At 49.4% G+C, this 12,368-nt stretch overlaps 1 protein-coding gene across 7 annotated transcripts in view; it reads left to right on the top strand.

The window, feature by feature from the left end:
• Nucleotides 1–12,368, top strand: part of LOC130339673 (disintegrin and metalloproteinase domain-containing protein 15-like) — an 89,194-nt gene that overhangs the window by 58,143 nt on the left and 18,683 nt on the right. For all 7 annotated transcript variants that reach the window (XM_056554053.1, XM_056554056.1, XM_056554057.1 and 4 more), the window contains exons 2-12: nucleotides 1,836–1,933; nucleotides 6,258–6,331; nucleotides 9,350–9,428; nucleotides 10,230–10,306; nucleotides 10,772–10,988; nucleotides 11,065–11,118; nucleotides 11,196–11,267; nucleotides 11,343–11,512; nucleotides 11,585–11,666; nucleotides 11,743–11,885; nucleotides 11,991–12,168. In XM_056554053.1, the coding sequence (XP_056410028.1) occupies nucleotides 1,836–1,933; nucleotides 6,258–6,331; nucleotides 9,350–9,428; nucleotides 10,230–10,306; nucleotides 10,772–10,988; nucleotides 11,065–11,118; nucleotides 11,196–11,267; nucleotides 11,343–11,512; nucleotides 11,585–11,666; nucleotides 11,743–11,885; nucleotides 11,991–12,168 (1,244 nt within the window). The remainder of the gene's footprint in view (nucleotides 1–1,835; nucleotides 1,934–6,257; nucleotides 6,332–9,349; nucleotides 9,429–10,229; nucleotides 10,307–10,771; nucleotides 10,989–11,064; nucleotides 11,119–11,195; nucleotides 11,268–11,342; nucleotides 11,513–11,584; nucleotides 11,667–11,742; nucleotides 11,886–11,990; nucleotides 12,169–12,368) is intronic.

Below are 12,368 nucleotides of genomic sequence, written 5' to 3'. Positions count from 1 at the left end.
TGAGGAGACCTGGACTGTGTGTGTGTGTGTGTGTGTGTGTGTGTGAGGAGACCTGGACTGTGTGTGTGTGTGTGTGTGTGTGGTGATGGTGAGGAGACCTGGACTGTGTGTGTGTGTGTGTGTGTGTGGTGATGGTGAGGAGACCTGGACTGTGTGTGTGTGTGTGTGTGTGTGTGTGTGTGTGTGAGGAGACATGGACTGTGTGTGTGTGGTGTGATGTGATGGTGAGGAGACATGGAGTGTGTGTGTGTGTGTGTGTGTGTGTGTGTGTGTGTATGTATGTATGTATGTATGTATGTGTGAGGTGATGGTGAGGAGACCTGGACTGTGTGTGTGTGTGTGTGTGTGTGGTGATGAGGAGACCTGGACTGACTGAGTGTGTGTGTGTGTGTGTGTGTGTGTGTGTGTGGTGATGGTGGTGAGGAGACCTGGACTGTGTGTGTGTGTGTGTGAGTGTGTGTGTGTGTGTGTGTGTGTGTGTGGTGATGGTGAGGAGACCTGGACTGTGTGAGTTGATGGTGCGGAGACCTGGACTGTGTGTGTGTGTGTGTGTGTGTGTGTGTGTGTGTGTGTGAGGTGATGGTGAGGAGACCTGGACTGTGTGTGTGTGTGTGTGTGTGAGGTGATGGTGGTGAGGAGACCTGGACTGTGTGTGTGTGAGGTGATGGTGAGGAGACCTGGACTGTGTGTGTGTGGTGATGGTGGTGAGGAGACCTGGACTGTGTGTGTGAGGTGATGGTGGTGAGGAGACCTGGACTGTGTGTGTGTGTGTGTGTGTGTGGTGATGGTGAGGAGACCTGGACTGTGTGTGTGTGTGTGTGTGTGTGTGTGTGTGTGTGTGGTGATGGTGAGGAGACCTGGACTGTGTGTGTGTGTGTGGTGATGGTGAGGAGACCTGGACTGGGTGTGTGTGTGTGTGTGTGTGTGTGTGTGTGTGTGTGTGTGTGTGAGGTGATGGTGGTGAGGAGACCTGGACTGTGTGTGTGTGAGGTGATGGTGAGGAGACCTGGACTGTGTGTGTGTGGTGATGGTGAGGAGACCTGGACTGTGTGTGTGAGGTGATGGTGCGTAGGGTTACATGTCATATTTGTGTACTGTTGGTGATAGTTGTAACTGTGTATAATTGTGATGATTAGCCCTCTCACTAGTGTAATACGGACATGTTGTGATTTCTGGTCCTCAGGCTTACGATGGTCCCGGGACTTGTGTCTTTATTACTGGTGTGAAATGCTCCATTATTACACTAGTGTGAACTGAACACATCTTTTTACTCCTAGTGATCAGGCCTCAGGCGAGGACTTGTTTTCTCACGTGTACTAGTGACATTTGTGAATTCTTTCTGGTTATTGCATATGATTTGGTTTTGTTCCTGTAGGAGGCCTTACTGACTGGGATGGGGCAGGGGAGGGGGCACTGTTTTATTTCTGAGGGCTCCTATAATGCTCAGCACCAACCAGCCTCTGGTCCTGACTGCGGAGCGCTCCACATGGTTGGGGCACGTGTGATGTCTGTTGGGTGGGACTCTTGTCCTGGTTTGGCCCACTGCCCCGTCAGCTCCTCCAGATGTGAATGATGTTAGACACAATTCGCCCCTCCCTATAATGTAACCCATTCTGCACCAAAGTGGGGCGGACGCCAGGAAGTTGTACAGAATTGGCCAGAAGTCCAACATTCTTGTCAGGTATCCAAGGATGCTAGGAGTGGGGGGGTCTCCCCAGCCGCTGTGTGAGTGACATATAAAGTGTGTGTGGGGGGCACTCTGTGTTATCATGTGATCTTCATGGCTGTCCTCTGTATCGATCACCTTTTTATAATCCTTATCTCCTGTGTTCTAGATGGGGATCCCCCGGTGTCTCAGCAGGCCTCCTCCTGGGAGGTGTCTCCAGAGCTGAGCAGTGATGGGCGCCCGCTGACCCTGGATGAGGCTCTTCAGGTGGGTCACTCCCTGTATAAATGTGCAGTATGAGAGCAGTGCATGCTTGTAACATCACACCAAGACCCTCCAGTGGTTATACCGCCTGCTCAGCCATCAGTGACAGTATTTACTCTGCCGTAGATGTCCATGTGCACCCCACATCTATCATAGGTGACAGTCTGGACCTGTGATTTCTATCCCTCCCAACATGCTGCTTATCCTCTGCCACCATTTTAGCGGTGGTGTTAACGTGTCCATTCACAGACCAAAAAAAGCTAACCCCATAACTGCCCTAGTGACCGATGTCGCAAAGTATGGATTTATGTAGAGGAGAAGCTGACAGTCGAATGAGAATAAAACCGTTATGTATGGTGCACGACCAGCTTACACTTTGTTCACACTCGCATCTATGGGTCCATTGAACACTTATTCACATTTGATGGGAGGAATAGTACAGCATGCAGCCAAATGTGAACAGAGTCCTAACCAGTCATGAGCACAGGTTCTGTTGTATTTTGTTACACAATGCTCTGCAGTACCCATGTTCATCCTAAGCCTCCTGGTTCATACATGGAATGCAGTGTGTTAATGAGCTGGGAGGTGGGGCCTCCTGTGATTGTCACCATGGGCTGTAGTGTTTGTGGGGCCTCCTGTGATTGTCACCATGGACTGTAGTGTTGGTGATGCCTCCTGTGATTGTCACCATGGACTGTAGTGTTGGTGATGCCTCCTGTGATTGTCACCATGGGCTGTAGTGTTGGTGGGGCCTCCCGTGATTGTCACCATGGGCTGTAGTGTTGGTGGGGCCTCCTGTGATTGTCACCATGGACTGTAGTGTTGGTGGGGCCTCCTGTGATTGTCACCATGGGTTGTAGTGTTTGTGAGGCCTCCTGTGATTGTCACCATGGGTTGTAGTGTTTGTGATGCCTCCTGTGATTGTCACCATGGGCTGTAGTGTTTGTGGGGCCTCCTGTGATTGTCACCATGGGCTGTAGTGTTTGTGAGGCCTCCTGTGATTGTCACCATTGGCTGTAGTGTTGGTGGGGCCTCCTGTGATTGTCACCATGGGCTGTAGTGTTGGTGAGGCCACCTGTGATTGTCACCATTGACTGTAGGGTTTGTGAGGCCTCCTGTGATTGTCACCATTGGCTGTAGTGTTGGTGGGGCCTCCTGTGATTGTCACCATGGGTTGTAGTGTTGGTGGGGCCTCCTGTGATTGTCACCATGGACTGTAGTGTTTGTGGCCTCCTGTGATTGTCACCATAGACTGTAGTGTTTGTGAGGCCTCCTGTGATTGTCACCATGGACTGTAGTGTTGGTGAGGCCACCTGTGATTGTCACCATGGGTTGTAGTGTTGGTGATGCCTCCTGTGATTGTCACCATGGACTGTAGTGTTTGTGGCCTCCTGTGATTGTCACCATAGACTGTAGTGTTTGTGAGGCCTCCTGTGATTGTCACCATGGACTGTAGTGTTGGTGAGGCCACCTGTGATTGTCACCATGGGTTGTAGTGTTGGTGATGCCTCCTGTGATTGTCACCATGGACTGTAGTGTTTGTGGCCTCCTGTGATTGTCACCATGGACTGTAGTGTTTGTGAGGCCTCCTGTGATTGTCACCATAGACTGTAGTGTGTTTGTGGCCTCCTGTGATTGTCACCATGGGCTGTAGTGTTTGTGGGGCCTCCTGTGATTGTCACCATGGACTGTAGTGTTTGTGGCCTCCTGTGATTGTCACCATGGGCTGTAGTGTTTGTGGCCTCCTGTGATTGTCACCATGGACTGTAGTGTTTGTGGGGCCACCTGTGATTGTCACCATGGGTTGTAGTGTTTGTGATGCCTCCTGTGATTGTCACCATGGACTGTAGTGTTGGTGAGGCCACCTGTGATTGTCACCATGGACTGTAGGGTTTGTGAGGCCTCCTGTGATTGTCACCATTGGCTGTAGTGTTGGTGGGGCCTCCTGTGATTGTCACCATGGGCTGTAGTGTTGGTGAGGCCACCTGTGATTGTCACCATGGACTGTAGTGTGTTTGTGGCCTCCTGTGATTGTCACCATGGACTGTAGTGTTTGTGGGGCCACCTGTGATTGTCACCATGGGTTGTAGTGTTTGTGATGCCTCCTGTGATTGTCACCATGGACTGTAGTGTTGGTGAGGCCACCTGTGATTGTCACCATGGACTGTAGGGTTTGTGAGGCCTCCTGTGATTGTCACCATTGGCTGTAGTGTTGGTGGGGCCTCCTGTGATTGTCACCATTGGCTGTAGTGTTGGTGGGGCCTCCTGTGATTGTCACCATGGGTTGTAGTGTTGGTGGGGCCTCCTGTGATTGTCACCATGGACTGTAGTGTTTGTGGCCTCCTGTGATTGTCACCATGGGTTGTAGTGTTTGTGATGCCTCCTGTGATTGTCACCATGGACTGTAGTGTTTGTGGCCTCCTGTGATTGTCACCATGGGTTGTAGTGTTTGTGATGCCTCCTGTGATTGTCACCATGGGTTGTAGTGTTTGTGGGGCCTCCTGTGATTGTCACCATAGACTGTAGTGTGTTTGTGGCCTCCTGTGATTGTCACCATGGGCTGTAGTGTTTGTGGGGCCTCCTGTGATTGTCACCATGGACTGTAGTGTTTGTGAGGCCTCCTGTGATTGTCACCATGGGCTGTAGTGTTTGTGGGGCCTCCTGTGATTGTCACCATGGGCTGTAGTGTTTGTGGGGCCTCCTGTGATTGTCACCATGGGCTGTAGTGTTTGTGAGGCCTCCTGTGATTGTCACCATAGACTGTAGTGTGTTTGTGGCCTCCTGTGATTGTCACCATGGGCTGTAGTGTTTGTGGGGCCTCCTGTGATTGTCACCATGGACTGTAGTGTTTGTGAGGCCTCCGGTGTGACTGGCACTGTTGGCTGCCGTGTTGGTGATTGTCACAATTTGCACAATGGCTGGATACTTGTCATTAGTGAGAATCTTCTCCAGGAGTTTTCTCCCAGGACCATACTTGATGTGCAGCTCCCTTCTCAGAGGGGTCGGGGTCATTGCCCTACAGCTGGGCCTGGACAAGTGCCATGATGGAGATCTGCGCAGTGACTCCTCACCGTTGGCCCGGTCATTACATCACCTCTGGGTCCATTCTTCCGCCTGCCTGGCATTCTTGGTGTATTGCTCTGGGAGGAATGAGACACTTCCTCTCCTCGTGAACATGGCTTTAGAGACATGTCAGCATCGCCCTGACTTCACAGGGAGGGGTTCCTTCCTCCTGAACCCTGGAACAATGATGATAGAAGAAGGGGGGTGGGGGCGCGGGTACACCCACCTCTCACTTCCTAATCCTTAATGTGCACTCCAGATGCTGAATGTGTATCTAGAATGAGTTTTTACGTGTCTGGTGTCCACGGATACAGGAGAGATGACCTGGATGAGGCATAGTCTGCCTGTGAGATGTCCCGTTCACACCACAATGTGTCCTCTCCAAATCACACCATACACCTCTATATGTCACCATACCGCCCCACTGAGGGCCTCCATTATTGGTAGAGCTTTCTCTTTAAGAGTCCTTTCTCTTAACAAGTGAGTCAAATCTTTCCTCATCGGATGCAGAAGTTGTGTAGTCCTATAAATCTTTATACTTTTTGATAAAGTTTTGTCTTGGGTATGATTCTGACCATAAACATGGTGGATGTTTATTGGGATGAGGAAAGTCTAACCAAAGTGAAGCAGGATCCTCACAAAACCACAATCTAAGTGTTTGCCAATTAGTGTGCCTCCAGCTGTTGCGACACCACAACTCCCAGCATGCCTGGGCAGTCTTTGGCGTAGTTTTGCAACATCTGGAGGCCCCTAGCATCAGATTTGTCTGGCTACATGTTGGTCACCATGAAATCCTCTGGGGCTTGTTCTTCTGCTGGTGTCCATTACCATGCTGGGATCTGGTCTACTTTAGGTTGCATATTATGTCTGGTGCACATAGAGCCTAATAGATGAGGATCGCTGTTCATTTACGTTGTCTTCTCCAGATAGATTTATTGGAGCATCACCTTCACTGGCTTGGAGCTGGTGGCAGTGCTGGACTCCTCTGTCACCTGTCTCCCATCTGTGTGGACAATGCATGAAGTCCATTGAGTCTACACGCTTTGGATCTACAGACTTACTATAGCAGGGATCTGATTCTTCATGTGCCACGTATTACCATGTCTCATTCATGGGGGTCTACAGTGTGATGGGACCCTTCATCCAATGTTTTAGTATATGACGCCCAGTATTATACGTAGATGTGCTGTGGTTGTTCCCACAGTCTATTCTTGGTTTCCGACTCTCAGCTCCCTGCACGTGATTTCTTCTCTTCTCCTTTTAGGCTCTTCCTGACCGCTTACAGCTAAGGATGGAGATAGATGGAGCTGCTGTCACCCTACAGCTTCATCATAACCAGTAAGTATTTAGGGGATGTTATACAAGAGGACCCAGTAAGTGTTCAGACACCAGAGGAGGGGGGACATTATATGGGAGGACCCAGTAAGTGTTCAGATACCAGAGGAGGGGGAACATTATACGAGATCTGCTAAGTGAGACAGCAGGAGGGGGGACGTTATAAGGGAGGACACAGTAAGTGTTCATATACTGGAAGAAGGGGGAATGTTTTACGGGAGGAGCCAGTAAGTGTTCAGATATCGGACGCTGGGTGACCATTATAGGAGAGGACCCAATAAGTGTTTATACAGGAGGACCCAGTAAGTGTGTATATATACTGGAGAACATTACACAGGAGGACCCAGTAAGTGTGTATATATACTGGAGAACATTACACAGGAGGACCCAGTAAGTGTGTATATACTGGAGAACATTACACAGGAGGACCCAGTAAGTGTGTATATACTGGAGAACATTATACAGGAGGACACAGTAAGTGTGTATATACTGGAGAACATTATACAGGAGGACACAGTAAGTGTGTATATATACTGGAGAACATTACACAGGAGGACCCAGTAAGTGTGTATATACTGGAGAACATTATACAGGAGGACACAGTAAGTGTGTATATATACTGGAGAACATTACACAGGAGGACCCAGTAAGTGTGTATATACTGGAGAACATTACACAGGAGGACCCAGTAAGTGTGTATATACTGGAGAACATTACACAGGAGGACCCAGTAAGTGTGTATATATACTGGAGAACATTATACAGGAGGACCCAGTAAGTGTGTATATACTGGAGAACATTACACAGGAGGACCCAGTAAGTGTGTATATACTGGAGAACATTATACAGGAGGACCCAGTAAGTGTGTATATATACTGGAGAACATTATACAGGAGGACCCAGTAAGTGTGTATATATACTGGAGAACATTATACAGGAGGACCCAGTAAGTGTATATATATACTGGAGAACATTATACAGGAGGACCCAGTAAGTGTGTATATATACTGGAGAACATTATACAGGAGGACCCAGTAAGTGTATATATATACTGGAGAACATTATACAGGAGGACCCAGTAAGTGTGTATATATACTGGAGAACATTATACAGGAGGACCCAGTAAGTGTATATATATACTGGAGAACATTATACAGGAGGACCCAGTAAGTGTGTATATACTGGAGAACATTATACAGGAGGACCCAGTAAGTGTGTATATACTGGAGAACATTATACAGGAGGACCCAGTAAGTGTGTATATACTGGAGAACATTATACAGGAGGCCAGTGTCTGGGCATTTAGTGGGCTACATGCCACTGTCTGCTGTGGGAGTTGTAAGATTGATCCAAGAGGTGCTGGGCTTGGCAGCACAGGATGGGAGGTTTCCGGACACAATGAGGGGTGTAAGTTTAAAAGTGTTTTATTTACAATGTGTCCGGAAAGTTCTTAGCGTTTCCTCTCTCCCTTTGAGGAGATATGGTGAGGAGGGGTCAGGTTAGGAAGGTTGTCAGGGAGTGAGGGCTCAGGGAAATTCACTGGGAAGTAGATTTGCTTAGACCACAGAAGACCCTGCTCATAGGAAGCTGAGAAGGAATGTAGATGGAAGCAGGATAGTGGCATCACCTGGTCAGTGCACGCTGCGGCGCCCCCTGTCATCTGTCACCGTCCGGCCCTCCCTAAAGTAATACAATAAAACTTCCTGAGTAGTAAGGATAAGCGTGTGCGGAGACAATCAGGGGTTGGCTACAATCCGGTTGGATGAGGAGGTCAACCACAAGTAGACTAGATAATCAAGGGGTCTGCCTCAAGCCTTCTAGATGATGAGGGGGTCGGCTACCAGCCAGCTAGATGAGGGGGTGCGCCACGAGCTGGCTAGATGATCAGGGGTTCCGCCACAAGCTGGCTAGATGAGGGGGCCTGCCACGAGCTGGCTAGATGAGGGGGCCCGCCACGAGCTGGCTAGATGATGAGGGGGCCCGCCACGAGCTGGCTAGATGATGAGGGGGCCCGCCACGAGTCCTCTCTATTTCAGGTTCTACTAACAGGTCCTCCTGTCAGTCAATGGAAACATTAAAGGAGTACTCCGGTGCTTAGACATCTTATCCCCTATCCAAAGGAGAGGGGATAAGATGCCTGATCGCGGGAGTCCTGCCGGTGGGGACCCCCGGGATCTTGCACACGGCACCCCGTTTGTAATCAGTCCCCAGAGAGTGTTCGCTCCGGGTCTGATTACCGGCTGCGCGTGACATCACGCCTCCGCCCCCATGTGAAGTCACGCTCCGCCCCTCAATGCAAGCCTGGGGGATAAGATGTCTAAGCACCGGAGTACCCCTTTAATTCTTGACATCCAGAGCTAATTTCCAGTATGTAGTTTGTTACAATGTATCACTCTGGGTCCTCTCTGGTTACAATTGTAATTAAGAGAAGTAGCAGCTTTTTTAGTCTTATGAACTAAAACGCCAAATGTTCCCCATCACTGACAGCAAGCGGAGATCCTAAAAATAGTGAGGAGTTTATCATTGTACAAATAGAAATCAAGTTATTTCTCCTGCCAGCTACCTGTGTGTACATCGTGTGTAATTGCGCCTAATTTATCAAAAAAAGCACATGATCGTCATAAATAGCTTCCATCTAAGGAATTTTAAAGTGTGGTCTGGGTTGGTGTGAGATTGAAGTTCTTTTGCGCATCTTCAATAACTTAGCGGGTGTGGAAATGAAAAGGGGACCTTTTGTACAAATATTTGTAACAAGTGTAATCTCCTGCTTCTTCCCCCCCCCCCCCAAATCTGTTAGATGGGGCGGTTCTTTAGCACCACCTCTCTCTATTCAGCTCTGCTACATGTGGATTCTTGTTCGGCTGGGTTCACACTGAGCGGTGGTTTTGATTGGTGAATCCTCGTTTCTGTTCGCCAGTCAAAATAATTTCATATTAAATCAGTGGTTGAAAGCATAGTCCCCCCCCAATAGGTCCCCAATAGAAAGTTTTAACCCCCTTCCTTCCTGTCTTCCTCTTTCAGACTTTTGCTGCCAGACTTTCACACAATAACCTATTACCTTCCTGATGGGACTGGAGTAAGAGACAGGCGGCCGGAGCTGGTAAGGGGAATCCTGATTGGTGCAGGCGGTGTCCGCCCTTGGGTCATACACATAAAGTGCCTCATACAGAGGGGAAGGTGTTCTCCTCCACATCCACCTCACCTCTTACCCATGCCCCCTATTTCGCCATTTCATCTAAACTGAACCCATTGATAAACTGATAAATGACGTTATGCAAATGAAGACGGTCTGTGCGTTGGGGGCGTTATTTAACCCTTTATTGCACCTCTATCTGCCCAACAGCTCTGGTAGGAGCCTCCTAGTACAAGAGGTCAATAATCGCAAAGTCCACCATGTTGTTAAAGCAGAGACTGTTACAGCTGGGAGAGCCCTTTTAGTCCTCCCCCCCCCATAATGTGTAGGGATAGTGACTCCTAATCTCTCAGGAGGAAACAAGTCTGAGGCCATTTCTTCTGTTTACACAGGGAGAGTAAATCCTGTACAGTGGCCTCAGATTACACAGACTATGATACAATAACTGTAGATATGCGCTAAGATATGAAGGCTGCTCTAAGATATGAAAGCTGAGCTGTGATTGGTTAGTAGTTGTTTAGAAAGTCTTTGATTACTCCATTATTCATTCTTGACTCCCAGACTCTTGATTCCCCTGGAGAAGTCTGGGCTGACACTCTGAGGTCTCCTTTAACTATTGCACTTCTCACTTTGGACTTTTTCAAGACCAAAGGAATCCACAAGTGATTTGATTATATTCAGATCCTTCGTCTTTGGTGCGGTGTTGGAGTGGAGAGTTTAGGGTTATATCTGAGGCACTGTTCACACTGATTTATCTTGTTTCTTCAGATAAACTGTTTCTATCATGGGAGGCTGGAGGGAGTTGGTGGCCCCTGGAGCAGCCTCAGCCTGTGCTCTGGTCTCAGGTATGTATGGGGGGGGGGGGGGGGGGGGGTGAGTATATGGGTGTTAAGAAGACGTTTCTTTTCACCTTGATATACAAGTGTGTGCACTCGGGCCCAACATCATTACATCACCCCCCCCCCCCCCCCCCAATGTTTAGCAGCAATGCATCCCCCTAAATCAGGGGTCTCAAACTGCTGGCCCACCAGATGTTGCAAAACTTAAACTCCCAGCGTGCCTGGACATGCCCTGTCGGGAATGATGGGAGTTGGTTTTGCAACATCTGGAGGCCCACCAGTTTGAGACCCCTGCCCTAGATAAATGTTTCCCAACTAAGGTGCCTTCAGCTGTAACAACTACAACTCCCAGCATGCCAGCCAACGGCTACAGCTGGAAGCACCCTGGTTGGGAAACACTGCCCTGTATCATAGCTCAGTAATGTGGAGATGTATGTACATCGACAGTATCATCCCTCTCTCTCTCTCCAGGGGGACAATCATTTTGGGGCCAGAGCAGAGGTTCAGCATTGAGCCAATTCCAGAGGACCCCATCTCCAAGCACATAGTGCACCCGATAGAGACGAATCGGAACACGACGTGTGAGACAGCGGCTGAGGATCTGTCTGTGACTGAATGGGTGGGGAGGACGCTGCTCAGCCTGACAGAGGAGAGGCCACTTCCATCACAGACGGACACTTCTCATTGGGTGAGCAGAGAACTGATCTACAGCAGGTAGAGCACACTGTGCAGGTGCTGGAGTCACGTGTGTCTGGTTTCTGTAGGTGGAGAGTGAGGTGAAGTATGTGGAGCTGGTGATGGTGGCAGATAACAGCGAGGTAAGTGTGCACGGTCATGTATCCTAGTGACTGTTCTCCTACAGCCTATACTGAAGGTCTCGTGCTTCGTCTTTTAGTTCAGGAAGTATAACCAGGACCTGCAGAGACTCCATGTGCGGATGCTGGAGATCGCCAACAAGATGGACGCAGTGAGTATCTCTATAAATGATTAAACGTGTGTCACCCTCACCAGCTCCTGTGACATGCGTCATGTTCTTTCCCAGTTTTACCGGATGCTGAATGTTAGGGTGGTGCTGGTCATGGTGGAAGTGTGGAGCCAGAAGGACATGATCTCCGTCAGTACGGATCCAGCGGAGACATTGAACAGATTCCTGTCCTGGAGGGTGAAGGATCTGATACGACGGACTCATCACGACAACGCCCATCTCCTAACGTCAGTGTCTCCCATTGCGTCTGTCCCTTTTGTGTGTCACCCTCTTATTAACCCTTCTGTGTCTCTCTGCAGGGGGGTGACATTTAAGGGCTCCTCTGTTGGCATGGCCACAATGAACTCAATCTGCACACCGGAGTCTGGAGGGGTGACCATGGTGAGTGGTGATCTGCCATGGGGGGGATCCATCTGGGAGTCCCTGTGCTCAGTGGTCACGTTGTTTTCCCCATTAGGATCACTCGCAGAGCATTATAGTTGTGGCATCCACCATGGCGCATGAGCTGGGGCACAATCTGGGCTTGAATCATGACACTGTAGACGGGACGTGCGGACAGCCACGGATGGGAAAGCAGTGGATAATGACACAGTCCACCGGGTGAGAGATCAGGATGGACGTGCGCCCGTCCCTGCCCTGCTTATTTCTTACAGTATGGGTCGCCCCCTGCTGATGTGCTGAGCTCATATGTCTGATCTTTGGCAGGTTTATGCCAGGCTTGGAGTTCAGTAACTGCAGTGTGAAAGATCTGATGACCAGTCTGCACCAAGGTGGAGGGATGTGCCTGTTCAATGTGCCCAGTCCGAGCAGTGTGTATGGTCAGCCTGTGTGTGGAAACTTGCTGGTGGAGGATGGAGAAGAGTGCGACTGCGGCCTGCTGCAGGTGAGGGAGTGATGTCACAAAGGAGGTAGTGATGTCATGAATGAGGGAGAGGGAATGGTCAGCCCAGTAACACATAGTGGTGGTTATTGTCTGCGCTGTTGTGTTTACCATTAGAAAATATAGTTGCTTTTATCCGACAGTGCTACCCTTATCCACAGGTTGTGTGCGATATTGCAGCTCAGTGCCATTCACTTCTATAG

This window comes from Hyla sarda, unplaced genomic scaffold, assembly GCF_029499605.1.
Source record: "Hyla sarda isolate aHylSar1 unplaced genomic scaffold, aHylSar1.hap1 scaffold_55, whole genome shotgun sequence".
NCBI lineage: Eukaryota > Metazoa > Chordata > Amphibia > Anura > Hylidae > Hyla > Hyla sarda.
Note: the sequence above shows the minus strand (reverse complement) of the source record. Positions and strands in the feature narration are given on the sequence as shown.